Genomic DNA, 26,394 nt, shown 5'->3' on the forward strand with positions numbered 1-26,394 from the left:
ACGCCGCCCGCCCGAGCCACGGCACATTACGAATGCTCACGCGGAGCAGCATCTGCTGCTTCCTGGCAGCCGCCGGGCTCTGGGGACCCGTTCGCCCCAGCACCTGGTTCAGCGAAGTTTCAGTTATTTGTTCTTGGACGGAAAACGGAATTCCTCTGGCCAGCGTGCTGGGATTCCCTGTGGCCGCCCCTCACCGCTCTGCCGCGGGGCCACGCTGGAAAGTTCTTCCTTGCGGAGAGGGGCACAGCAACGCTCCCTTCCTTCCTTCCCCTCTGGCCTCACGGCCCCGCCAGGCGGCTGGAGAGAAACCTGGGCCCCAGGGCTGGGAAACGACGGGCCGAGCAGAGGGGGCGTGGGCTGGCTCACAGCTCGGCCACCAGGCCCAGCAGGCAGCTGCTTCGCTAAAGTCGCCCCGCAAGCATTGGGGTGATGGGGCCGGGGCCAGGGGGTTCTCCAGCGCACCCAGCTGCCCCATGCCCCGGGAGGCGGTGCGGGAAGAGCTGTTCTCACCCACTGCCCGGGCGGGGCCACAGTGACCCCCGGGCCTGGCCGGCCATGCAGTGGGCAGGGGGCTTGGGGCGGGCGCCGCAGCGTGAGGGAGAGGCTGCCCGGGGAATACTCAGCTGCCAGTGGCGGGCAAGGGCAGTGGTTTGCGAAGGGGTCGCAGCGAGGGTTGTGCTCGAGCCATGAGATACGGCCCTGGGGGAGACCTGGAGCGAGGGGACGGCAGGGAGCCGCCCTGGTGCTCAGCCAGGCATTGCCCGTGCAAGCAAGCCCAGGGCCTGGACGGCTCCACAGCCGAGGCTCGGGCAGGAGGGAAACGTGCGCAGAGCACAAGCGGCTCCGGGAGCAGGGAAATATGCACAGAGGCGGAGCGGCTCCGGGGCTGGGGAGCAGGGAAACATGCACGGAGACGGAGCGGCTCCGGGGCTGGGGGAGCAGGGAAGGGCGCGCGGAGACGGAGCGGCTCCGGGGCTGGGGGAGCAGGGAAGGGCGCGCGGAGACGGAGCGGCTCCGGGGCTCGGGGAGCAGGGAAGGGCGCGCGGAGACGGAGCGGCTCCGGGGCTGGGGGAGCAGGGAAGGGCGCGCGGAGACGGAGCGGCTCCGGGGCTCGGGGAGCAGGGAAGGGCGCGCGGAGACGGAGCGGCTCCGGGGCTGGGGGAGCAGGGAAGGGCGCGCGGAGACGGAGCGGCTCCGGGGCTCGGGGAGCAGGGAAGGGCGCGCGGAGACGGAGCGGCTCCGGGGCTGGGGGAGCAGGGAAGGGCGCGTGGAGACGGAGCGGCTCCGGGGCTCGGGGAGCAGGGAAGGGCGCGCGGAGACGGAGCGGCTCCGGGGCTGGGGGAGCAGGGAAGGGCGCGCGGAGACGGAGCGGCTCCAGGGCTGGGGGAGCAGGGAAGGGCGCGCGGAGACGGAGCGGCTCCGGGGCTGGGGGAGCAGGGAAGGGCGCGCGGAGACGGAGCGGCTCCGGGGCTGGGGGAGCAGGGAAGGGCGCGTGGAGACGGAGCGGCTCCGGGGCTGGGGGAGCAGGGAAGGGCGCGCGGAGACGGAGCGGCTCCGGGGCTGGGGGAGCAGGGAAGGGCGCGTGGAGACGGAGCGGCTCCGGGGCTCAGGGAGCAGGGAAGGGCGCGCGGAGACGGAGCGGCTCCGGGGCTGGGGGAGCAGGGAAGGGCGCGCGGAGACGGAGCGGCTCCGGGGCTGGGGGAGCAGGAAAGGGCGCGTGGAGACGGAGCGGCTCCGGGGCTGGGGGAGCAGGGAAGGGCGCGCGGAGACGGAGCGGCTCCGGGGCTGGGGGAGCAGGGAAGGGCGCGTGGAGACGGAGCGGCTCCGGGGCTCAGGGAGCAGGGAAGGGTGCGCAGAGACGGAGCAGCTCCGGCCCATGGCAGGCAGGCAGCTCAGGACAAAGTCTGGTGAGAAAGGCAGGATGCTGTGGCAGGAAGGGGCAGGACCCGCGGCCGCCAAGAACCTGTGAGATGGGCAACGCGCACATGCTTAGCACTGGGCCGGCTGCGGGGAACAGGGGACATCTGCCCTGCTCTCAGGCCCTGGGTCTGACTCCCGGGCAGGGCGGGAGGGGCGCCGGAGGGACGACTCGCCCCGGGCGGGAGCGCACAGCGAGGCTGCTCGGGGCAGCGTGGACGAGAGGCTTAGCGCGAACGCCTCTCCTCCCCCGCCCCCTTCCCCCGCTGCCTGGGAACGGCCCCTGCGCCAACTGCCTGCCTGGAGCCTGCGGGCTTCCCGGCTGCAGGACAGCCCGGGCCGCCGCCTCTCCAGGAGGGGCTCTGGCAGCCCAGCCACACAGCTGGCAGCGCACTGCTCTTGCTCCGCCAGCGCCCCGCACCCACGGCGGGTGTGAGATTTTTCCCAGCCTAGGTCAGTGGAGCAGGAGGCTGCACGGCCCCAACATTTAACTCCCCGCTCACCGCCCCGATCCCCCGCCGCCCTGCCACGCGACCTGCTCCCCTGGGCACTCCAGCGCCCGCCACAGCGCCCTGGGCGCCGCCCGACCAATCCCCCCGCGCCCGAGAGGGACAGAGCCGCGCCTGGACTCGGGGCAGGGCTGGCAGAGGCGGATCCTGGCCGCGGAAGACGTCCGGGATGCAGCCGGCAGCTGCGCCGGTGTCAGGCCTCGCTCAGCACGACGCCGTTCAGGGAGGTTTTGAGAATAGCGAACGAAGACGAAGCCGGTGGCTGCAGCGTCCCCCTGGCGCCAGAAGCGACGGAGCAGGGAACAGGGCGTCTGTAAGACGTTTGCTCGGCCTGCCAGAGCACACGGGACACTCGTGGCCATGCCACACGCCCTGCACAGAAGGGTGTGACGCAGCAGGGGTGCTGCAGTGGGGCGGGCACCTCTCTCTGCATGAGCGGGGAGGCCAGGGAGGACTCCCTGGGGAAGTGTCAGCGTCTCACCCCTGGGGCCAAGACTCGCCTTGGCTCCGGGAGCCGGACAGCGGAGGCGGGAGCGGCCCGGGGCCGAGGGGTTCGCCTTTGAGTCTGAGTCTGAGCTGGCAAACACGAAGAGAAGGGACTAAAGCAAGTGCGGGCGCTTCAGGGCCCGTGTCCCTGCCCCAAAGGGTCAGAGGCTGCTGGCCCCCCACGCCGATGCCCACGTGGAACGCGGGCCGTGCGGTACCTCTGAGAAGCAACAAACCCCCCGTTCTCCTGGCCGGCGGAGTCTCCTGTGGCTGCGGACGGGATGCAGTGTTGGGGAGTCCCCAACGCGCCGGCACAAAGGGCCGTGGGGCTTGCGTGGCTTCAGGTGCTTTTCTTCGGCGCTCGGAGCTACAAGAGAGCACGGCCCTGCTCTGAAAGTGCGGCTGGTTTTGTGGCAGGGACGCCCTGTGAGTTGCGACGGCAAGAGCTACCGCGCGCCGACTAGGTGGCGCACCAGGCGTCTCTGGCCCAGCACCTAGCACTGCAGCGCCTCCTGGCCCTCAATGGGGGCCACGTGCCACAAAACCAACTGCCCTGAACCAGCATGCTCCGACCGGCGCTGCGTGTTCCCACTCAGGTCGGGCGACCGTCTCCTCGCTGGGCCAGCTGCAAGGCTCCTGCGCCACCCACGCCCCTCGCCACAATGCACCAAGGGGAGCCGACGCAGAGCAGAGCACCCTGGCCACGCCCCTCGCCACGGCGCCACAGTGCACCGAGGGGAGCCCACGCAGGACAGAGCACCCTGGCCACGCCCCTCACCACGATGCACCGAGGGGAGCCCACGCAGGACAGAGCACCCTGGCCATGCCCCTGGCCACAGCGCCACGATGCACCGAGGGGAGCCCACGCAGGACAGAGCACCCTGGCCATGCCCCTGGCCACAGCGCCACGATGCACCGAGGGGAGCCCACGCAGGGCAGACCACACTGGCCACGCCCCTCGCCACGATGCACCGAGGGGAGCCGACGCAGGGCAGACCACCCTGGCCACGTCCCTCGCCACGATGCACCGAGGGGAGCCGACGCAGGGCAGACCACCCTGGCCACACGCCCAGGCTAGCTCCCGGCGCTCGGACCCAAGAGACCTGGGCTTGGGCGCCCGAGCGGCAGCGTTGACACGGGGGGGCTGGCGGGGGCTCTCCATCGCGGGGCAGCGGGAAGCCGAGCCCGGCCGTTTCCCCGAGGGAGGCGCGCTCCTGAGGGGCGGCTGCTGGACTGGAAGCAGCCGTGAATTCTGGGGTCTGTGGCCTGGGTTGTGTTGAAGGTCAAACAACCCGTCCCCCGCTCCCGCATGGGGTCCTTGGAACGGCTGGAATAGGCCACGCTGGAACCCACGTGCCGCTCTCCCCTGTGGGCTTGCCTGAGGAAGCAGGGGGCTACGGGCGCACTTCCAGCTGCTCCACTTGGCTCCCCCACCCTGTTGCCCACAGGAGGGGGGCTGCGGGAAGGGAGGCAGCCCCCCGTCACGTGGAGGAGTCTGAGGCGCCACCTGTTCTCCCTGGCCACACGGTGCCCACCCGCTACGTTTAGCACGCGAGCGCCAGCCCCGCCGTGCAGGGAAAGGGGCTGCCAGCTGCATCCTGCCCCCCGCACGCCGGGCTCTCCTGCCACACGGCGCGCCCCACAGCCGAGCAGAGGCAGCGCTTACAAGGTCGGCCCCAGCAGGGCAGAGCGGGCACCGGGCGGCGCCAGGGGAAGCGGATGGGGCTTGCCAGCAGGGTGGGTGGCTGCGCTCAGCAGAACCGCACAGATGGGGGCTCGCGCCGCAGGCCAGCTGCGACCCCAGGGCTGCCGCCGACAACAGCGCATTGTCCTGCAGCCCCGGCAGCGCGCAGGGAAGGCTTGCCAGGAAGTTGGGGACGCGAAGCAACTATCTGCCCCCGGCTGGAGCCACGAAGGGAACAGCGGCTGCCCCGCCCCCCCGCTGCCGACACTCTCCGCAGCAAGGCTGGAAAACCTCTGCCGGGGGCGGCTCTGGCTCCGCGTCTCACGAGATCCAGGCGTGGCACCGCACTAGGGAACCCGGAGGAGCAAGCCCGTAACCCCCCAAAGCAGCCGGCAGCAGCGCGCCCACTGGCCCCCAGCAGGCAGTGACGCGTGGCTCCAGCTGGCGGGGACGCAGTTTCTCCCGCACGCCCAGAGCCCAGGGGCAGAGCGGTTCTGCCTTTGTAAAGCACTGGCCCCCACAACACCCCACGGCAGCGGCAGCGCCCGGCTCCTCCATCCGAGACGGGGGTCCGAGGCTGGTGTCCAGCGACAGCCCCAGCTGATTGGTGTGGCCCCCACTCCCAGGCCCACAAGCTGGGGGGCACAAGTACTCGGGGGCTTGGGGCTCCGTTCTGGCCACCTGGAGGCCTCTGGCCCACGGCCCTGGAGTGTCGTGGTGGCATAGCGAGCCGCGCGCAAGGCTAACCAGCCACCGTGCCGGCAACGCCAGCACCCGCTCGCCTGCCCGCCATTGGAAGGTGACACGCTCCCGGAGAGCGGCCCGGCCCGTCTGTCCCCCCAAAGCACTATCCGGCCCGTCTGTCCCCCCAAAGCACTACCCGGCCCCCCAGCTCTCAGAGAAGGGCAGTGCTTAGCACAACCCCCCCGGGAACGCCCACACACACACAGCTTTGCGCGTCACAGTGCTCGGCTCCTGTTCTCTGCAGGCCTCCCTGCTCGGTAGCTGTTCTCACGCAGCTGCCCATGGCAGACCCGCTTGCCAGGCTCTGTGGCAGTCACCTGTGTAAACAGGACCCGAAAGGAGGGACACAGAGCGGCCAGGCTGGGTCAGACCCAAGGCCCGTCTCACCCAGGGTCCCATCGGCCCACAGCGGCCAATGCCAGCTGCCCCAGAGGGAGTGAACACAACAGGGAATCATCCAGTGATCCCTCTCCTGTCGCCCATTCCCAGCCCCTGACAAACAGAGGCTAGGGACACCTGATGGACCCAACCTCCACGGATTTATCGAGCTCTTTTTTGAGTCCTGTTACAGCTTTGGCCTTCACGGCATCCTCTGGCAAGGAGTTCCACAGGTTGGCTGTGCGCGGTGTGAACCAGTGCTTCCTTGTGCTTGTTTCAAACCTGCTGCCTATTCATCTCATGACCCCTAGTTCTTATGTCATGCGAAGGAGCAACCAACCCTTCCTGCCTCACTGTCTCCACACCTCCAACATGCCCCCTTGGGTCCAGTTTCCAAGCTGAGCGGTCCCAGGCCTCAGCACCTGCCCTTGGACGGCAGCTGTTCCACCTCCCCTTGAGCAGCCCTTCTCGATTGAACGAGCGTGGGCGGCCTTGCCACGAGCAGCACCACCTCGCCCCCAGCTTCGGCCTTCTGCTCCGCTTCTGCAGCCCCGACAATGCAGAGCTGGCTCTGCCCTACACGAGGCCCGTCGGCAGGGGCCAATCGAGACCCCCCCGCCACCCGGCCGTTCCCAGGGAGCAGGAGGTGACAGGGCCAGCGGCTTGCTCTGCTGGCGGCCGGGCTTAGCCAAGGCACGTTTCCTTGCACGGAAGCCGCCCGCCGTTATCAGGGTGAGGGGGAGCCTCCTGTGTCACGGCCGAATGGCTCACACGCTCGTGCGATGCTCACACTCGCCTTGTGCTCCCCACGCACTGGGACGCGCGGTAGTCGCCCCGGCACATTCTGATCCCAACCGTCGACCTTTGGAAATTATTGATCGCACAGGCAGGATAAATATTTGCCCCGCAGCGCGCCAAGGAGAGGGGAGCCACGCCGCTTCGTGGGGCAGCCTGAGCCCCCTTTCAGTGCCCCCAGCCCGCCACGGAAACGGAGAAAACCCGCCGGTGCAGCGAGACCAGGGGCGCCGCCTCTCCCGGGCCTGGTTGGAGTGGACGAGATGCTCCCGACCGCAGTGCACTGCGAGACACAAGCAAGGGGAGAGGCGACAGCAGAGAACTCGCCCAGGCTGTCAGTGTGAAGCAGCGCCCCCGAATGGTCGCACGGCTCCGTAACAATCAAACTCTGCTCTTGCATTTCTCTGCGGGCTGTGGCGCCTCAGGCACGCGCCGGCCCCGCTTCAGCCCGCCCGAGGCCTAGGCGTGTGCCATTTCCCGGATCGCACCTAGTCACTTGGCTCCCGGAGCCGGGCGATTCGCTCCCCAGCTGGCACCGCTGGAGGCTCTCACTCCCTGGACAACCGATGCGGGGACCCCTGGCAGGCAGGGTCCACCAGGACGGAGCCTCTGGGCCGCGAAGGTCCAGGGCCCAGCACCGTGGTGGGTGTGAAACGGAGCCTCGCTGCATGTGGGCACGTCCCAGGGACGGCTCCTGTCCGGGCCCACACCGGCCTCGGGACACGCTGCAGACGAACGGCGCGGGCCGGCGCGGTCTGACCCGACACGAAACTCACCACCGCTGCCCGTGGGGCACTGAGGCTGCTCAGAGGAGGAGTCTGTGCGACAGCCGGAGCTGGGAGCCCACCGGTGCAGCAGAGGCTCCTGCACCAAGCTCCAGGGTTGTGGGTTCGGTTCCGCCCGCTGGCGTTCCGCAGCACCAGGGACACGGCTCGACAGGGCGCCGGCTCCCCGGTCCCATTGCACATCCAGCCTCTGTCCTGCCATGGAGCGTTCCTACCCGTGTCTGTACACACCGGGTCCCACTGCATCACGGCCTGCCGGACCCGCCAAACCCCACAGGCCTCGACAGCCACCGGGAGACACGGACAAACCCTCGTTCCGTGGCCAACGCCACGTGTGGTGGTCACCAGGCACCAGCAACGGGGAGCGTCCCATCTGAGTGCCAGGGGCCAGGCGCCAGCCCACTGCCCACCAGACTCAGATGCAGCTGCCACGCCCCCAAGCCCGACAGAAGCAGGAGCAGAGAGCGTGCGCCCGGTGAGGCCGTACCGGTGCCACACAGAGTTAGCCACGCTCGCCTCCGGGGCTGGCGAAGCAAAGGAAGCTGCCACCCTCGCCAAGAAAGGAGCGCTAGAGTGCGGCTTCACCGCCCAACGACAGCCTGCCGGGCGTTCTCACCTGCTGCCCCGCCTCCGGCCCCCGTGTTCGGCCACACCCTGTGTAGCGGCACCGTGCAATTCCGAGCTGCTGGGGCTGGCCTTCCAGACACTGCCCCACTCCGCCGCGCCAGATTCCCGAGCTGCCTGGCCCTGGGGGCTGGCTTTCCAGACTCTGCCCCGCTCCGCCCCACTGTGTTCCCGAGCTGCCCGGCCCCGGAGGGCTGGCCTTCCAGACATGGCGCTGGCCCTGCTGCTGCTAACGACCTGTGCATGGTGACAGGCGACTGCACGTGGTGGAGAAAGATTTGTGGCTCCCTGCAGAACTGCACCCCCCAGCCAGGCAGCACGGGCGCACTCTGGCCACGCCTCCCTCTCTGGGGTCCCCCAGCTATTCAGCCCGGCTGGCCGGTCCCATGGGCCACGGCAAGAGCCAGGATCTGGATTTGTAAGGTCCTGCTGCCTGGCTGCTACTCCCAGGCTTGGCCTAAAAGCCCCGGAGTTGCAGCCGCCCAGCCCAGGGGAGACTCTACGCTGTTGTGTGCCAGCCCCCCGCAGCTGCCTGGCACAGCCTGGGGGTGGGGGGAGAGGCAGGCACAGGAGTAAGCCCACAAGGACCCGGACCCGGCACCCTCGGGCACCCTGGGAGCAGAGGCCAGCCAGGGAACGTGCCTGCACTGGCTTTCCCTGGTCTGGGCCTGGCGGGCCGGCTGCTTGGAGCGGTCCCTACTCCCACCCCATCTCTGCCCTCTCACCAGCGGCCGCCTCCCAGCCCCCCACGTGCTTTGGGAGCGCGTCACTGTGAGGGCCGGCCCCACGCCAGGACTCTTCAATGGCGGGGCAGCGGCCAAGGCAAGGCCAGGCCTGGCGGGACCCCTCCCCAGGCAGATCAGTATCCCGGCAGAAAAAAGCGGGCATTGCTTGAAGCGGCCTCCCACGGCCCTGCCAGGCAGCCCAAGCCCTGGTCCGGAGCTAGCTCCCAGGCACGACAGCCCGGGGAACAAGGAGCCGGCAGAGCCCGGAGCGGGTCCAGTCGACTCCCGCCCCCCATGGTAGGAAATGGGGGAAGAGGCGTGAAACCCGCAGGCCGTACGACCGGGGGGCTGGCGGCGGCAGGGCCACGTTCTGTGCACGCCAGCAGGCGCCGTGGGGAGAGCGCCTGTTGCAGCGCGCGGGGCAGTCCCGCTCTCCCACCAGCGGCACGCTCGCTGGGTCCCTCGCCCTGGGGAGCCCCGTCAGCGCGTGGCCGGCCGGAGACGCACGCTTCTTGGGGCGGCCCCTGCAAAGCAAACAGCCCGCCACCTGCTCCCAAACGTTTGCGGACGGGCCAATCATTAACCCCCGCCAGAGGAGTGTGGCCCGCTGCCCCGGGAACACCTCTGGGCTCCACGCAGGCAGCCGGCACAGCGGAGTGCACACGAGGTCGCCGGCCCCGGGCCCAGCGCACTCCCTGGCCCTGGAGCACCCGGCCAGGCACGAGCCCTGCCGCGCACACGGTGCCCGTCTAACCTGGGAACGGGCAGTGCCGGCTGCTGGGTGGGCTCCCCTCTGGCCCACAGCTAGAGGAGTGGGAGGTCTCGTGGGGGGGTCACCTGCCCCCTTCCACCTGCCATCCTCCTCCTTCAGCATCTGGCCGGGGGCACCCTCGCCAGACGGGCGCTCTGAGCTCCCCGCTGGTGCCAGCCCCCGGAGGGCAGCTCCTGGCCGAGAGCAGCCATGGGCCCCGTGAGGCCTGGGGCAGCCCCAGGCACCCCCCTTCCTCGGCCCATGCAGACACCCCAAAAGAAGGAGGGTGGGGGCTCTGCGTGGGCAGCAAGGGCAGAGGGAGCCGGGCAGGAAGTGTTACCTGCGGCCACCTTAACAAAGACGCAGGGATACCCCGAATCCTCCGCCGGGAGAGAGTCACACGGGATGGGGAGGCGCCCCTCTGTCAGCTGGCTCCAGCACAGGTCTTGCAGGGCCTCGCAGAAGCCCCGGCAGGGCGGGGGCGTGATGGGGACGGAGGCGCTGCACGCCGGCACCAGCAGCAAGCAGAAAAACCACTCCACGAAGCGGTGGCACCGCGCGGCAAGCAGCCCCTCCCACTCATGCACCGCCGCCCGGATCTCCACCTCGCTGGCATGCTGGAAATAGTTGGGCAGGCGGAAGCGGCGTCTGGCCCGGCTGCTGCACACCGGCAGGCCGGCGGGGAGGGGCAGGCAGCTCCCGGCGGGGACAGGCAGTCCAGGGAAGGGGGGAGTGAGCCCCAGGCTACCGCTGTTGTACAGTCGCAGAGTGGGGGTTAGTAAATCGAACTCGAGAGACTCGGCGTTACGGGCAGCGAAGGAGTCCACAGAGTGAGTTGCATTCGCACGAGACGCGGCACCGGGCGGGCTCGCACCGGGCTCGGCCAGGGCTTTCCCAGAATGCACGGCGGCAGGGGCAGCGCTCTGCCCGGATTGGTCGCGGGGATTTGTGCGGCCGTGATGGGCAGCAAGCCCGGGGGAGCGCGAGTGCTTTGAATGGGAGGGCCGGGGGTCCAGGGAACCCGCCCGCCCACCCACATCGCTCCGCAGCTCCCGCCAATCCAGCGCGCCGGGAGCCGGCGAAACTCCTCCTCGCTTTGGGGCGGCCCTCACCTGGGGGGGGGCGGCACCCTCCGGCCCCTCCGCCGAAAGGGGGCCCTGGGAAGACCCCACCTCGCCACAGTCACCTCCGCCCGGGGAGGCCGCACTACCTGGAGGAGCCGCCGCTGGCGTCCGCAAGGGGGCCCGAGTCCCGTTCCAGGCGGGCGGAGGACTCGCTGGCCCGGCGGGCGAAGGCTCGGGTGGCCCGGTCCCTGGCAGGCTCTGGCCGTGCCCCGGCGAGGCGGCTGTTGTGTTCCCGTGGCCGGCCGGCCCCCCGGCAGAGCTGGAAGCAGCCAGGCGGGTGTGCGCGGTTGTCTGTCCCCCGGTGTTCCCCGTCCTCAGGGTGCTGCCCTCACCCCACAGCTGGACCAGGCTCCTGATGCCCTCCGCGACGTGCAGGATCTCCGCCCCCACCCCCGTGATGTTCTCCTGGGGCCCGGGCAGGGGCGCCAGGGCGGGGGCGGTGGAGGCAGCGCTTGGCGCCCGCCCCGTGACCGGCTCTGTGTTCCATGCGGAGTCCCCCGGCTGCGTGGTCGCCGGCACCGCTGCTGGGGCCGTGGGAGAGCTCAGCGGCTCCGCTGTCTGTGCCCCTGGAGCGGGCTTCGCCGGGGGGGGCAGCGGCACCGCAGGGTTCTTCTGGCCCCCCCACAGCCAGCTGAAGAGCTGCGCCTGGGCCATGGAGCCGCAGGCAGCCAGCAAGAGCAGGAGGCTCAGGCGCTGCCCGGCTGGAGCCATGGACACAGCCCTGCCTCCCGGACAGCTCGCACTGCTCTGTGCTCCGCAGCCCCAGCCCCAGCCCAGGGAGGAGTGGCCAGGCAGAGCCCGGCCCAGCCCTGCTCACAGCCAGGACCGGGCGGGGGGCCAGCTCCAGGGCACAAGAGGGTTCTCCCCTCTGCCCAGCGCCTTTAACTCCCTCTCGCCCGCAGCGCCGCTTGTCCGACCGGCCGTGGTGAGGAGCCCCTAGGGCAGGGCAGCCGCTTCTCCGGGGGTGCACCCCTGGCCTGGCTCCCGCAGGTGTTGGCTGGGGCATCCCCCCTCAGCAGGCTTGGCCGGAGCGGGCTGCTCGGAGCCTCTGCGCCCCCGGGAACGAGGCAGCTTCGCACGTCCCGGGGGCTGGCCAGGCCCCTGCCCTGCGGGCTGCTGTGGCGCTCTGGAGAACCGGGGCGTGCGGGCAGCTGTGTCCCGTGCCCTGCCGCCAGCCAGCGCTCTGCCCCCAGGGGAGTCCAGCCTGGCTCCACGCCAGCGAGCCGAGAGCTTCCCCAGGGCGGGGCGAGATCGGGGCAGAGTTCGGCTCCCTGGGTCACGGCACGGAGACGCGCAGGACTCGCCGCGCCGCCAGCCCGGGGCGTGAACATCGGCCTTCGCCGCGCCCCAGCGGCCGCCACCTGCCGTGCAGGTCACGCCCCCCACTCAGCCTCCTTTGCCCTTCCCTGCCCGTGCCCCCCCGCTCTACCTTTCCACCCAAGGGCCCCTCGCTGCCCCGCGCGCTTTCGAAGACCCAGAGAATCACCCGGGAGTCGGGGGAGTGGCGGCTGCTCCCGAGCCGCGTGGTGCAGGCCAGACGCACGGCACAGGCAGGGGCGAAGCAGCCCCGGAGCCCGACGCGCCAGCCACTACAGCGCAGAACAACAAGCCGCGCGGACGCCGGCTGATAGGCCGCCCCCCTGAGGACATTCACACCCTGCAACTCGGCCAGGGGTGTGAAATGCACCCGTGCGCCGCAGTGAAACCGGCCGGAGCCCCAGCCCAGGCAGCCAGGGAGACGCTTGGGGAGGGGCCCAGCCTGACAGAAGCCCTGCTCCTGCCCACCCGGCACCCCAGAGCTCCGTCCCTGCCGCGGCCACGGGGACCGGGCGGGGGCCAGCTCCAGGCACACAAGGGGTTTCCTCTGCCCAGCGCCCTGCAGCCGGCTCTGCGCCCCCTCCGGGTTCCTCAGCCACTCCCCGCCCCGCCCCTGTAGCTCCCTCTCGCCCGCGGCGCAAGGGGATTAGCGGCTGTTCTGCAGCGCGACGGGAGCAGGTTGCTTCTCCGGCGCCACGTCTCTCCTTCCCGCCTCGCGCCCCACACGCAGCGGCCTCTCGCGGCAGAGGCTTCTCACATGTCCGGCCTCGCGTTCCCAGCCAGCCTCAGCTGCGGCAAGAGGCCGACGAGGCGAGTGGCCCCCAGGTGAGAGGAAGCCACCGAAAGTCTTCAGCCCCGCCCCGGGGGAACTGCGTCCACGTCCCCGGCCCGCCGTGCGCAGGGGAGACCCGGCTACAGCCCCAACGCCTATGGCAGCAGCCAGCCACAGTCCCTATGGGAGGCTCAGACTTTCAGAAAGCCACCCACGAAGGTGCAGGCCCCAGTCCAAGCTGCTGGGAGCCGCCGTGGTGCCCTGACCCCATCCAATCCACTCGCCACGCCATGCCCAGCCTTCCGCCCGCGCCTCTGCCCTGCACAGCCCCTGGCAGCAGCGTGCTCCGGCTAAGAGCATCCCCTGAGACATCAACGCCCAGCCTGGCGCTGCTTTCGGCAGCACCCCCACAACCCTCCCCACAAGTCCGCTCTCCGCCGGCATTCTCCTCTGCCGTTCCCTGGGCCTTGCCGCTGCGCGGCCGCGCTGCCCTGAACAATGCTGCACTTGTGCCTTGCTTGAGAGATGGGGGGGGGGGTCACTTCCGGAGCAGCCTGCAGAGCCCACTGCTACCCTCCCCCCACGTCTGGGACCGCTCGGAACCCCCCCCCGACACGCACCAGGGTCCCACTCCCGCACTCCGGGTCGCACGTTCCCACGCACCTGCCACGGATTCTGCCCCCACCACCTTCCGCTAACGGCCGTCCAAACGACCGCGGCTGTCGAATCTCACGCCCGCCAGCAGGGTGGCTGCCTCCGGAGCCATGGGTGGAGGTACGGCACACAGGCCTTGCAGCCTGTCTGGCGAGGTGCAGGGATGGGTCCCCGCCCTTCTCTCAACGCCAGCACTTGCCTGCCCATTCGCCCCAGCCCTGCCAGACAGGTGCCTGTTCAGAAAAGGTTCCAAGAAGGGCAACAAAAACGATGAGGGGTTTGGAATGGCGCCGTAAGAAGAGAGATTGAAGAGACGGGGACTTTTCAGCTTAGAAAAGAGGAGACTAGAGGAGGAGACTAAGTCAACCTGTGGAACTCCTTGCCAGAGGAAGCTGTGAAGACCAGGACTTTAACAGGGTTCCAAAAAGAGCTAGCTAGATTCATGGAGATTAGGTCCATCAATGGCTGTTAACCAGGCTGGGTAGGAATGGGGTCCCTGGCCTCGGATTCTCTCGAGGGAGTGACAGGGGAAGGATCACACGTGAATTCCCTGTTGTGTTCCCTCCCTCCGGGCACCTGGCCCTGGCCGCTGTGAGCAGACAGGACCCGGGGCTGGGTGGACGTTGGTCTGGCTGGGGTCAGTACAGCTCCTCAGGGCGAGTGCCGGGAGAACAAAGCAGGGCTCTTTTACACACCCAGCCGGCCCACGCCCCTGACAATCGGGTATTCAGCTGGGCCACAGAGCAGCTGTGCAGGGACCAACACGCACGCGCTTGTACAGAATGGCCACTGCACTAGCATTTTGCTCTGGACTGCAGCGCACGTTTCCACGAGTTCTCCAGCCCCTCCCCCCACACACTGCAGCATGGGCGCCGCCCCCCCCCCCCGGCACCTACAGACCCCTCCCCGCCACACTCCATTAGCCTCCGACTCCAGGCGGCAACCCCCCCGGGGAGCCTTCCTCTCTTGCCCCCAGGCCCTGCGGAGTCAGCTCCCTCCTCCCATCGGGGCCCCTCACCGCCTGCCCAGGCCGAGAGCTCAGGAGGGAGCCCAGCGCCCCAGGCAGCCCTGTTTCTAGTGGCAGGGCAGCCCGGAGGGGACACTGTTGACACCGGCCCATGGGTGACGTGGCAAGAAAGGGTCGTCTCAGCGCTACGGGCACCGGCCCGGCGCCAGGGGCTCGTGTCGGCTTGTAGCCGGCCAGCACAGCTTCCTGCACGGGGGCTGTCCCTGTGACGGAGCTCCAGGGAGACTTCCCCAACCCGAAACCCCGCGTCTGGCCCCCTCTGCTCTCCTGTGGAGCAGCAGCCTCCCTTCCCCACCCCCTACACCGCCTCGTTTGCCCCTCCCGGCCCAGCCTCTGCCCCCAGGTCAGCCGTCCCCAGCTCCGGGCTTCGCCCCGGCTGACTCCCCTGAACGCCCGGCCCCGGGGCTGGGAAGGAAGAGCCACGGCACCTGGTGCAGTCTGCTGCAGCCCAACCACTCGGTGCAGCGCGGGCCAAGGCATCGCCTGTCTCCGAAGGGGCAGCTGGGCGGGCAGGAGCCCCCGGGGGAAGAGCGCCGGGCAAGCGTCTCTCTGCCCCAGGTCCAGTAGAGGCCTGAGCTGCGTGGGAACGCTCCCCGCCACGGCTAAGCCACGGAGCAGGCTGCCTCCAACGCCGGGGCGACACAAACTCCCAGCAGGTAAGACAGGCCCTTGCTAGCTGTGCGCGACCTGGCGCCCCCGCCGCCGGCTCCCACTGCACACCGCCAACGCGGAAGGGAGATGTGGCCGGAAGAGCGCCCGTGGCCCTGGGCGTCTTGTCTCTGCGCCCGCCACGAGGGACACCGACCCACTGGAGAGCTCAGAGAGCTGGATGCTCGGGCGAAGGGGCAGCGGATCCAGTCTGGGCACCAGTGTGTGACGGGCGTTGGGCTCAGTCCGGCGCGAGGCCAATTCCACAGGGACAGACGGTGCCACTTAACGGCTCACGCCCCGCCGACACAAGGCGGATACTCTGGCATGGGCCGCTCTGAAGCCCAGCGGGGTGCCTGGGGCCAGGGATGCCCCAAGGAGTAGCGGGGCGGGCGTCCAGCCGGCAGCAGGAGAGGAACCCGTTCCTCGTGGCCCAGCCTGGCGCCGGCACTAGGGTCGCTGCCCAGCCCAGCCTGCGCACAGCAGCCCGGCCCTCGGCAGTGCCTGTGCTTCAGCCACGTGGCTCCCGAGAGACGGCTCCAGGCGTTCTCCTTCCAGCGCCAGGGAGCTGCCCGCAGACCAGCACCCGCCGGCGGGGCTCCTCTGAGCGGTGTGCGGGGGGCACGGAAAACAGGGCTTCTACGGGCAGGGAACGATGGGGAAAACGGAAACAAACCCCGTGGCACCAGCCGGCCTCTCCTCAGCCTTCCGCTCCCGCGCCACCATGGGCCAAACAAGTCTCTGGCTCCGCGCCCCGAGGGCACTGCCGGCTTCGCACACTCCTGACGCCCTGCGAGCCTGTCGCGCCCGGGGGCCGCAGTCACGCCACACGCACCGCCAGCCCGGATTCCAGCGGCTGCCTGCCCCGACTGCTCCTAGCCAGGGAGCGGCAGACAAGGGCGTTTTCGGGCAGCGCCGTGGGAGGGGCTTTCCGGGCTCTGCAGTAGCGAAAGGGGCAGCAGCGCCGAGGCTGGCCCGGGCCTCTCTCAGACGGCACACGGCAGCTCGATGGGCTAGACGCCCCGCCCGGCCTGCCCCTCGGGCCACAGGGCGCCAGGCTCCCCCTGCGACTCCCCACAGCCTGGGGGACCCGCCCCCCCGGGCCGAGCGGTCAGGCTTGGAAGGGCTCTGGGCCCACGCAGCAGCGCCTCCTCCCTTTGCACAAGCCCCTCGTCGGCAGGGCCACTTGCTCCAGTGAGCGCACGGGCAGCACTCCCATGCCGGGCGTAGGCCCCCGACCGGCACACGCCTCGGGCCGCCCCTCCGCCGGGGGCCACGCACGTGGGCGCCATGACAGACGCAAAGGCTGGATCCTTCGGGTTCGCCCGCTGGTCTGGGCAGAGCCCCATGGCTTCTAGCGACATGCTGGGAGCAGATCTACCCAGGCCCACGGCACAGAGCTACAGAGGACACCCCCTGCACACAGGGCCCTGCTTTGGGCTCCTTGCCCCGCAAGCAGCCTCTGACCCCCATGTTCCTCCCGCCCCAGCTTCCTGCAGTGTGAGCGCCTCCCCCTGGGCAAAGCGCCCGGGTCAGCCAGGCCAGGCCTCTCCCGAGGCTCCGCTGCTGGGCAGCAGGGCGGTGGAAAGAATCTCTGAGCAGTGAGCCTAGAGCCATGAAACCCACGACTGCAGGGGAGTCCCCGCCAGCTCCCGCGATGGCCCTTGCTGGCCCCATCCCGGACCAGCTGCCAGCTGGGCTCTCAGTCCTGGCGCACACCAGGGCAGCAGCTGCATGGCCAGCTCCTGGGAGCGGGCAGAGATGAACCAGCAACAGAAACCAGTAGGCAGCCGCTTGTCGGTAACCGGTGACTCTCTTCCCTGCCCAGCGCCAGGGCACAGGAGACCCATTGGGTGCGACTGCACCCCCTCCTTCCCGGCCCAGCCGGGCACCTCTCCTCCCCCGCACGTCACTTCCAGCTGCCCCCGGCCTTTCCCAGCGAGGAGCCCGCTGGCGCGGCCCCACCGACCGGGGCGGGCACGGGGACAGCCCCAGGAAGGGCGCGGAGAAAGGGCTCCCCCCGTGCCAGGCTGCCAGCCCCTCGCCCCGCCCCGGCTGCGCTAACGTCCCCGTGGGCGGGGGGCAGGGCTGACTGAGCGCAGCAGCAGCTGAAATCCTCGGGTGCCTGAGCGGGGAGCCGGCCTCCCGGGCACTAGGGCAGGAGCGGCCTGGCCAAAGCAGGCCCGGGGCTGCTGGAGAGACAGTCAGGCACAAAGCCCCTCCCCTCCCCCACTTCTAGGCCTTGACACCCGGCTCCCGCTCTTCCTCTGGGAGCCCCCGGCCGAGCGGAGCCAAAGTGCCTCCCCCGCCGGGCTCCGTGAGAACGGCCTCTCCCCTCAGCCGCTTCCCCGCCGGCTCCCGGTGCCAGGCACGTCCCCGCAGACCACGCTTGGTTCATCCCCGCAGCAGGGAGGGGCGCGAGGGCGCTGGGCATGGCCCAGATGGAGAGCAGCCCAGGCCAGCGCGGCTTTCCAGATTTCTGCTCCCCGGCCGAACCCACGCCCAGCCGCACCGGCCAGCTCCTCCACTGCAGTGGCCAGTTCCCACGGCGAGGAAACCCCTCCAGGAACCAGAGCGAGGGCCCAGGCACCCACTCGCAAACCTCCGACCGCGGGCGGGAAGCGAGGCGAAGGGCCCGGCCAGCGCCACGGGCCACGTGAAGGGCTTGGCGCCCACCCGCCACGCACGGCCTGGCAGAGGCTTAGCCCGGGGGGTGCCGGAAGCTGCTAGAAAGAGCAGGCCAGCGGGGCGTGAGCAGATGTTTCACATTGGCCATGCCACCCAGCTGCCATTCCCAGCGCGCTGGTCTCCACTGGCGGCAGGGCAGCCGGAGCTCCCTCTGGCACGTCCCACGGCTCCTGGGGCAGGGGTAGGCACAGGCACGGCGGCCACAGCGGCGCGGGGAGGTGCCAAGGCCGTGCCCAAGACACGGGCTAAGCCGAGGCAGCGGGCCTGCACAGGGACGAGGCGGGCGGCGCGCTGGTGTGGTGCTGTTCAAAGAGATTCTGAGTTCGCGTGGCAGGCTGTTCTCCCGCTGCCCTCCTGTTCACCCTGTAGCGGAGCCCAGCGCCCTGGCCCTGCTCTCTCCCTGGAGCGCTCAGACTCGCAGGCCCCCATTCAGCCAGGGTGGATCCTGGCACGGGCCAGCGAGCGCCCCGGTACCACCCGGTAGCACTCCGGGACGCGGGCAGCCGAAGCTGCTGGGTTTGCAAGGTCTGGCTTCCGCTGCAGCTGAGCACGCGCCGAGACACTGGTCACCTGGTGGGGGGGGCACACGTGGCCTGTCCCAAGGCATATCAGTCAGCACTGCGCACTGGGACATGGGGGGTGCGGCTAAGAGCAGGGGCAGTGCGCCCACGATGTTTTCCCACCCATGTGCGGAACACATTTTGTTCTGCGCACCAGCAATGGAAACACCTGCTGCCAGCCGCGGCGCTCTGCCAATCCGCCGAGCGGACTGGTCGCTGCTGGCAGCCACCCAGCGCTCAGCTCCCCGGAGCCCGCCCAGCCCGCAGCTCGGGAAAAGGTTCGGATGCCAGGGCCACAAGGGAGCCCCCACCCAGCGAGCGCTCCGCTTTCTAAGGGGCCGTGCTCAGCCTTTCCCGGGCCTCGGCAGCTGCTTCTGGCTCCCATCGGGTCCCTAACCGGCCGTGTCTCGGCGCAACAGCTGGCCCCAGAGGAGAGGGAACGGAAAGGCCTGGCTGGCGGGGCACCTGGCAGCCGCGCTGGGAGAATGCCAGGCCCTCCTTTCCCACGCACATCGATTCCTGCGCCCTGCCCAGCTGGCCCTGCTCCGGGGTTCGGCAGCACCCCTGCCCCAGCCACACCTGGCGCCCCGTGCCCGTGCTCTGCCCAGCTGACCCTGCTCCGGGGTTCGGCAGCACCCCTGCCCCAGCCACACCTGGTGCCCCGCGCCCTGCCCAACTGGCCCCACTCTGGGGTTCGGCAGCACCCCTGCCCCAGCCACACCTGGTGCCCCGCGCCGCCCTGCGCCCGTGCTCTGCCCAGCTGGCCCTGCTCCGGGGTTCAGCAGCACCTCTGCCCCAGCCACACCTGGCGCCCTGCACGCTCTGCCCAGCTGGCCCCACTCCGGGGTTCGGCAGCACCCCCCGCCCCGGCCACGCCTGGCGCCCTGCACACTCTGCCCAGCAACTTGGGAAAGGAAGGGCCTCCCATGACCAGTGCCGGGGTGTTACTGGCCCATCTGCCTGCAAAGGGCCCCAGCCTCCGGCGCAAAGCCGCTTGCACAGCCGCCAAAGGGCTGGCTGGGGACACAGAGAGGGGGCCCAGCCTCTGTGCATGCAGCTGGCGGCTCCGGCCCCGGAGAGCTTGGCACCCAGGCCTGGCGGGCAGCACCTTGGCACAGGACACCGGCACGGAGGAGAGTCTCTGCGGGCCCAGCCAGTTGTGTTCGCAGGCCCGCGGGCTCCCTCTAGCGGCTGCTCTGTGCAGCGCCGCGAGCCACGCTGGTGTGTGGGGAGGAGCCCAGGGGCAGGCTGGACCAAATGCTGCCCCCAGGAGGGTGAGTGGGGCTGGGCGAGAAAAGGGGGGCCTGCGCCCCGCAGCCCTGGAACACAGGCTGACGTGGGGCCCGGGGGAGAAACGACAGCACCGTGCTCCGGGGGCCCCTGGTCTCCGGCGGCTGTACGGCCCACTGCTGGGCCCAGGCAGGCTCCGCTGCAGCCCTAGGACCTCTGCCCTGGCTCGGGGCCAGCAGCCGTAGGCTCAGCTGCTTTGGGCCAGGCTGCGTGCAGAGAGGCTGCTGATGGCTGTCGAACCCAGGGCCAACGCGGCAGGGCCTCCGTGCTGGGTGCTGCCTCCCCTCCCCCCCCGGCTCAGAGCTGGGACGCAGGCCCCCAAGCACCGCCAGAGCCAGCGCCAGCAGCGGAGGGAAGGAGCCAGGCAGGCAGCGAGGGAGAAGTTCCACGGAAGAGACACGACCCCAGTGGCTGGACACTCCCCTGGTGACTTCCCTGCCTCGTCGTGGCCCCGGAGCGTCCTGGGCACCGCCCGCGTGGACAGGCAGGGAGCAGGTGCCAGGGGGGCAGAGGGGAGGGGGCTGGCGGCGCGGAAGGTAACCGTAATGCACCAGCCTGGAGGCCGGGCTCCCACAGCCCAGCACGGACTCGGACTCGCGTGCGGACGGCCAACGGCGGCCCGAGACGTCTCCGGGCAGCTGGCACTCTGCAAGCAGAGGTGGGGAGCGCAGGGTACCGGTCACCGTCGTGTGCAGCGCCGGGCGGTTGTGGGTGGCTGCAGAGGCGCCCCGTGCCACGCGGTCCAGGGACCGGCCCTACCGGACGCTACGGGGACAGACCACTGGAGGGAGCCGCAGGCCCGGCTCCTGGACCCGCTCTGCAGAGAGCCAAGCGCTCCCGGCCCCACACCCCCCAATGGGTGAACGCGGCAGGAGTTCTCTCCGCGCCACCCCGTGCCTGGCCCTAATGGACGTGGGTAAAACTACTCCCCTCCAACCAGTGCAACAGCCACTCGGGAGCTGAAACCCGCCTCCACAGCCCCCGTTTGCCATCCAACCTCCAAGCTGGAGCACCTGCGGCCGCAGCTCTTCCCAGGGTCCCTTCCCCTCGGCGGGCGGGGTCCCTGCAGGTCGCACCCCAGGGACCCGCCCGTGCAGGCGCCTGGCCACACGCCTGGATTCCTGCACAGGGCGTTCCCTGGCAGACCTGCCAGCCCCAGTGGCTGGCTGTAGTAACAGGCTCTCCTGTAGCACCCGCTGCTCGCCGGAGCAGGCAGCATTTCCCTGCACGGCCAGCGTCACCCCCCGGCAAGTGTCAATTGCCAGACAACCCGGAGTAACACAGGAAATGGCAAAGCCGCGCAGAAGTTACGTAAGCGCCTGCTCGCCCAGTCTCTGTCCCCCAGCCGGGCCCGTCCGCAGCACTCTGTCCGGGAAAGCCGCCCCGGCTCCAACGCCAGCGGGCCGAGCGAGCAGGAACGCGCTTCCCATCCGCACTGGCAATGAGCCGCCTGCCCCACAGAGCTCAGGGTGGCGAGCCAGGGCGCAGCAGCAGCCTCCGCCTGACGGGGAGCTCTCTGGGTTCCAGCGTCCTCCGTGCCACTCCCAAATTGCCCCGCTCCACCCAGAAGTGGGGGCGCACATGCGAGACAGGGCAGGCCGGCCACCTGCCCCTGGGCGCGAGGGGGCAAGTAACTGGGCTGGGGGGGCAGGAGAGGGGGCAAGTAACTGGGCTGGGGGGGCAGGAGAGGGGGCAAGTAACTGGGCTGGGGTGCAGCTGGAGTCTCTCGCGCCAAAGCGTGTGGGATCTGCGGCGCCCCAGGAGCGAGCTGCTCCGACTCCGCACGGGCTGTTTGTTTATTCCTCCCCCCGAGGGAGTTGCTGCATCTCAGGTCTTTGACCTCCTGCGTGCAGACACCGTGGCGCGCTGCAGGAGCCGGGCGACCAGGGAGAGCGGTGCAGGGGCACATAGGGGAGCGACTGCAATGCGGCCGGCATTGGGGTGTTAGAGGGCAGCCGTGTCAACGGGCAACCGACGCAGCTCCCAGCCCGGCTCCTTTGCCACCCCTGCTTCGTCTCAGGCAGTGGAGACCCCCGGGCCGTGTCAACGTGCCTTAGCCGGCCTGCCGCTTGGCTGGGAGCCTGGTTTTGGCTGTGGCCGCTCCAGCCCCATCCATACAGCCCGGAGTCCCCCACAGACCCTCCGTGGGACAGGGCTCCTCCCTCGGCGGCGCAGGCTGGCGACTGGGCAGACGTGCTTCCGTCGCGTGCTGCGCCCAGCAGCCGAGGGACCAAGCTTTAAGACCAGCCTGCGGGCCAAGCCGGGGGCCTGGCCTCAGCAAGGAAGAAGGGCTAAGCGGGGCCGGGCCGAGGACACGTACAGCCCCGCTGCCGGCTGGGCCGAGCCCCCCGGGGCTGCCTCCACCGTGCTGTCCCCACCGCGAGGCGGAAACGGCCGCCCACAGCCACATTCCTGGCTAAATAGACCATTCAAGTGTCACCGCAGCAGCCGCCGCTGACCCCCTAATCCTCAGCAGCCCCACACCCAGGCCAGCTGCACCCCGCGGGGTGACCCTCATCCTGGACCCTGCTGCAGGTGCCCCAGGGGTCACTGCCCAGCCCATCCTGGGGGCTCCCCATGGCTCAGTGCCTCCAGCAGGGCTGTGCTAAGGCAGGGAGCCCGCCCGCCCGGCCCCGGAAGCAGCCAGCCATCCGCCCCTTGCGACTGGGGGCCGTCTATGCTGCTCCCGCCTGCAAGCGCCAGCCCTGCAGCCCCCACTGGCCACACACAGAGAACTGGGGCCCAGGAGAGCTGCGGGGCAAAGCCTGGAGATGGGGTGGCCCCTTCCGGGAGCAGCGTGAAGCCGGGGCGGGCAGGGAGCCCCCTTAGCAGCAGCCCGGCTGTGCCACCGATCAGAATTGACACCCCAGCCCCCTCCCACAGCCAGCCCCTGCCCCAGCCCAGAGCCACCCCCGGACCCAAACCCCCCCCCCCAGAGCCCACCCCCTTGCCCCCACCCCGTCCCAGCCCAGAGCCACCCCCGGAACCCAAACTCCCCCCCAGAGCCCACCCCCTTGCCCCCCACCCCAGAGCCACCCCCCGGACCCAACCCCCCCCCCCCAGAGCCCACACCCTTACCCCCACCCCAGCCCAGCCCAGAGCCCACCCCCGGACCCAACCCCCCCCCCCAGAGCCCACCTCCTTGCCCCCACCCCGTCCCAGCCCAGAGCCACCCCCGGACCCAAACTCCCTCCCAGAGCCCACCCTCTTGCCCCCACCCCAGAGCCACCCCCGGACCCAACCCCCCACAGAGCCCACCCCCTTACCCCCACCCCATCCCAGCCCAGAGCCACCCCCGGACCCAAACTCCCCCCCAGAGCCCACCCCCTTGCCCTCACCCCGTCCCAGCCCAGAGCCACCCCCAAACCCAAACTCCCCCCCCAGAGCCCACCCCCTTGCCCCCACCCCATCCCAGCCCAGAGTCCCCGCATGCACCCAAACTCCCCCCCAGAGCCTGCCCCCTTTGCTCCAACCCTGCCCCAGCCTAGAGCTGGCCCCTCCCCCCGGACCCAAAGTCCCAGCCGGGACAGGCCGAGGCGAGGCGAGGCACCGGGAGAAGGGGAGGCCACAGGAGGCCACGGGATTCCGACAGCTTTTTTTTTGCAGGGTTCCTCGAGACAGGCCAGGACACCGGGGAACGCCGCTCCCGCGAAGCTGCACCCGCCCTCCCACAGCGCGGCCGAGCACCAGCCGGCGAGCCCTGCCCCAGACCAGCGCCCCGGCCCTCACGGAGCCCGGCAGGTGCTGTGCTGCTTCACCGCTCGGCCCGGGGCTCGCCGCAGCGCCGAGATAAGCCCCGGGATATGCCTGGAATGCCACCTCAAGAGTCCGCCCCCGGCTCTCGTATCAATCCCCTCCCCAGCCAGGCTCCGGCTTACGCCACTCGTGTGCCAGCTGAGGCTGCGTACCCGCGGCACCCACCACGGCCTCCCCAGCCTCAGAGCAGCGCCGGCGGCACGCTGCACCCAGCACGCTGGGCAGTGTTATCCCAAGCACCGCAACGTCCAGCACAGCCCGCCCCAACGCCGGCACAGGGCTCCTCCCAGGGCCCCTCCCCGGTAGCAATACCCCCGACCCACAGCGCGACTGGCGGGCAGACGGGGCGTCGCCCCCTACTGGGCCAGCTGCAGCACTGGGACCACGCGCCCCCACAGCCACGCGTGGCACTTCCTCTAGTGCCCCCTGGGGGCTGAACAGCTGTGGTGCTGGGCGGCCAGCCGGGCACAGCTCAGGCAAGAGGGAGCGCGGAGCCAGCCCGGGCAGCCACAGGCTTTAGAGTCTGTCTAAGCAACGACGGGCCCCAGCACAGGGGCGGGAGCAGACGGCTTCAAGGAACAGCCACATCACGAGGTCGACCTACCACGTAACTGATGGATTGGGATTGCACATCCCTCGTGCCACGGGCCGTGGGCTGAAACGAACAGAGGGGACACGTCTGCCCCTTACGCTACCCGACGCTGAAGAGAAACCCTGAGCCAAAGGCAAGTGGGGGGCACATTTCTGGAGCCACAGTAGTGACAGAGCAAGTGACCCCTACTGGGCTGGGCCCCCCGCCCCATGCAAGGGCATGCTCTCCGCGAGATCTGTGCAGCGCCGGCCGGGGCCGCAGCCGGGAGCAGCCTCAGCGGGTGTGACGCACGCCCGCTGGTGACGCACAGGCGGCACAGGAGAGCGAGGCCCACAGGGCAGCCTGTCACAGCCAGCCCTTTGTTTTCTGGGCCTAGGGCCCTCGCGGGGGTCAGCGTTACTAGGGCCACGGCTGTCCACAGCCCGGGCACTGTCAGAGCAGCGAAAGGGAGGGGGAGGGGAGCCCTCAGGCTGTGGCCGCGTCCCTCTTGGTGACATGCCCCGAGAACTTCCAAAGCCACTAAGAAGGACTAACAAGGATAAATGGGGGGGAGTCTAATCACGGTTCGCTTTCCCCACTCCCTCCGCGCACGCAGCAGCCATGCCTCAAACGAGGTGCAGGGTTAGCTGCATCTCAGAACGCCTGTCTCAAATGGAACAGCAGGGCTTTGCACAACAGCCCACGCAGGTCTAAATGGGGGGCAGGGAGCCCCAGGGTCCCGTACTGCTGCACATCGCTGTTCTGTTTTTTTCTTTTAAAAGCCCTCGGAAGTTGCATATAAAAACTATGTGAAAGACTAAGCTGCAATACCAACCCTTTGAAAGTTAGGAAGTGAGTGTCCAAATGAAGCCTGCCCATATCACCTTAACTCTGCCCCTCATGCTGTGTTTCATGAGACAATCTCTGGTTTAAGTTTAATGGCTGCTACGTGATTAAAGCCTCAAGCTATCTTCCAAAAACCTGACCTTTAATTCCATTGCCACATACTGTGTTTCCCCACAGGACCCTGGATGACAAAGAGGGGCCAGCGAGCAGGCGGGAGGAGGGAAGGGAAGATGGGTCAGGAATATAAATGGCCACTGGCCTCTGCATGACATCACAAGCAGTGCTGCAACGTGGGTCTGTGTCCCAAGCCAAGTGGAAGTTCTCAGGCTCTGATCCAGAGCCCCCTCCAGCCACGGGGCTGGCTCCCGCGGAGCCCTCGAGCCAGCCAAGCACAGAGCGAGACGCACAGGCTCACACGAGGCCTCTGCTGCTCTTCTCAGAGATTCATTCCAAGGGCACGCCAACGACAACTGCTGTCTGCCGCGTGTGCGGCCAGCCGCATGTGGCGGCGCGTTGGGATTTTCCCGTCTCCTGCACCCCCGTAACGGCCCGGACAGACTCCACCAGCCAGTAGACTAGAGGGAGTTTATTGCTTCTCCAGGATACAGCACAGCACAGATGTAATCTGGTTCCAGAGCAGGCCTAGGATGCCTCAGCCCCCCTTGAGATGGGGGAGCCTGGGCCCCTAAATCCCAGCCCGTTGCCTAGGCTGCTTCCTCCATGATACCAGCCAGAAACCAAACTAACTCACTTCCAGCCCTGCCCCCAGCCAGGGCTCCACTCCCCTTCTTCCTATCGTTCTGCTCCCTGGGAGATCACTGGTCAGACAGGTTCGAAGCCCCTTTGCATAATGACTCATCCCCTGCCCTGCTGGGCCGTGCTGCAGGCAGCAGCCAGTGGGGGTCACTCACAGCCCACTGCCCAGCACAGCGACCAGCAAGGTACCCCCACTACGTCACACCTCACCCGTCCCAAATCCGCCAAAACGCAGCCGCGCCAGCCCATGCCCACCCCAAATCCCTCCTAATGCAGCTGTGCCAACCCACACCCGCCCCAAATCTCCCCTAACGCAGCCGCGCCAGCCCGTGCCCGCCCCAAATCGCCCCTAACGCAGCTGTGCCAGCTAGTGCCTGCCCTAAATACGTTCTGAGGCCCATGTGCCCTCTTCATTAAGGGTCTTTGTTTCAGACAAGACTTATGCCTCTGGTCCCCCCCGTGTGCAGTTGCTATGCTAGGAGGCAGCCCCCAAAGCCCACTACAAAGCATAAACACCCCTGGAAACATCCCCGCCTCTGCCTCTCTTGCTGCCCCACAGACACAAGCCAGCGCAGCGGCCGGAGCACCCCGGGGCTTTCGCACAGCCTTCGAGCCACCGAACCAGCTGCCCGCCTGCTGGCAAGGGAGGGGCCACAGCGAGTCACCCTTGGCCGCAGCCCACTGCGCCTATGGCTGCCTCTTCCTGATGAAAGCCAAGAGGCAGCCGCTCCCACTTTCGTGTGGCACGGGCATGCTCTTCTGGACCCTGGCCACGCCCAGCCCTCGCGGCCACGCCTGGATGGCCACACCATGCCCGTTTTCCCTCCAGCGTCTCACTTGGCGACCGGGTGGCCTTTTCCCTGGCACTCAGAAGCCTGGGCTGGCCACAGAGGCAGGTCGAGGGTAAAGGCGGGACACAGCCACTCCCTGGCTCCAGGCAGAGCCCCCAGAGCCTCGCTGTCCGGTCTCCAGCCAGAGGCCCGCTCG

General features: G+C 69.4%; 1 protein-coding gene across 5 annotated transcripts in view; it reads right to left on the bottom strand.

Annotated features, from left to right (window-relative positions):
• Positions 1-26,394, bottom strand: part of COL18A1 (collagen type XVIII alpha 1 chain) — a 71,357-nt gene that overhangs the window by 31,243 nt on the left and 13,720 nt on the right. For 2 of the 5 annotated variants that reach the window (XM_075934106.1, XM_075934104.1), the window contains exon 1: positions 10,609-11,283. The exons of 1 other annotated variant lie outside the window; for it this stretch is intronic. In XM_075934106.1, the coding sequence (XP_075790221.1) occupies positions 10,609-11,233 (625 nt within the window). In that variant the 5' untranslated portion in view covers positions 11,234-11,283. Of the gene's footprint in view, positions 1-7,914; positions 8,183-10,608; positions 11,290-26,394 lie in introns of those variants that run through there. 2 more of the 5 variants (XR_012905354.1, XM_075934107.1) reach the window with 2 other exon arrangements.

Source organism: Pelodiscus sinensis, chromosome 7, assembly GCF_049634645.1.
Source record: "Pelodiscus sinensis isolate JC-2024 chromosome 7, ASM4963464v1, whole genome shotgun sequence".
Lineage (NCBI taxonomy): Eukaryota > Metazoa > Chordata > Testudines > Trionychidae > Pelodiscus > Pelodiscus sinensis.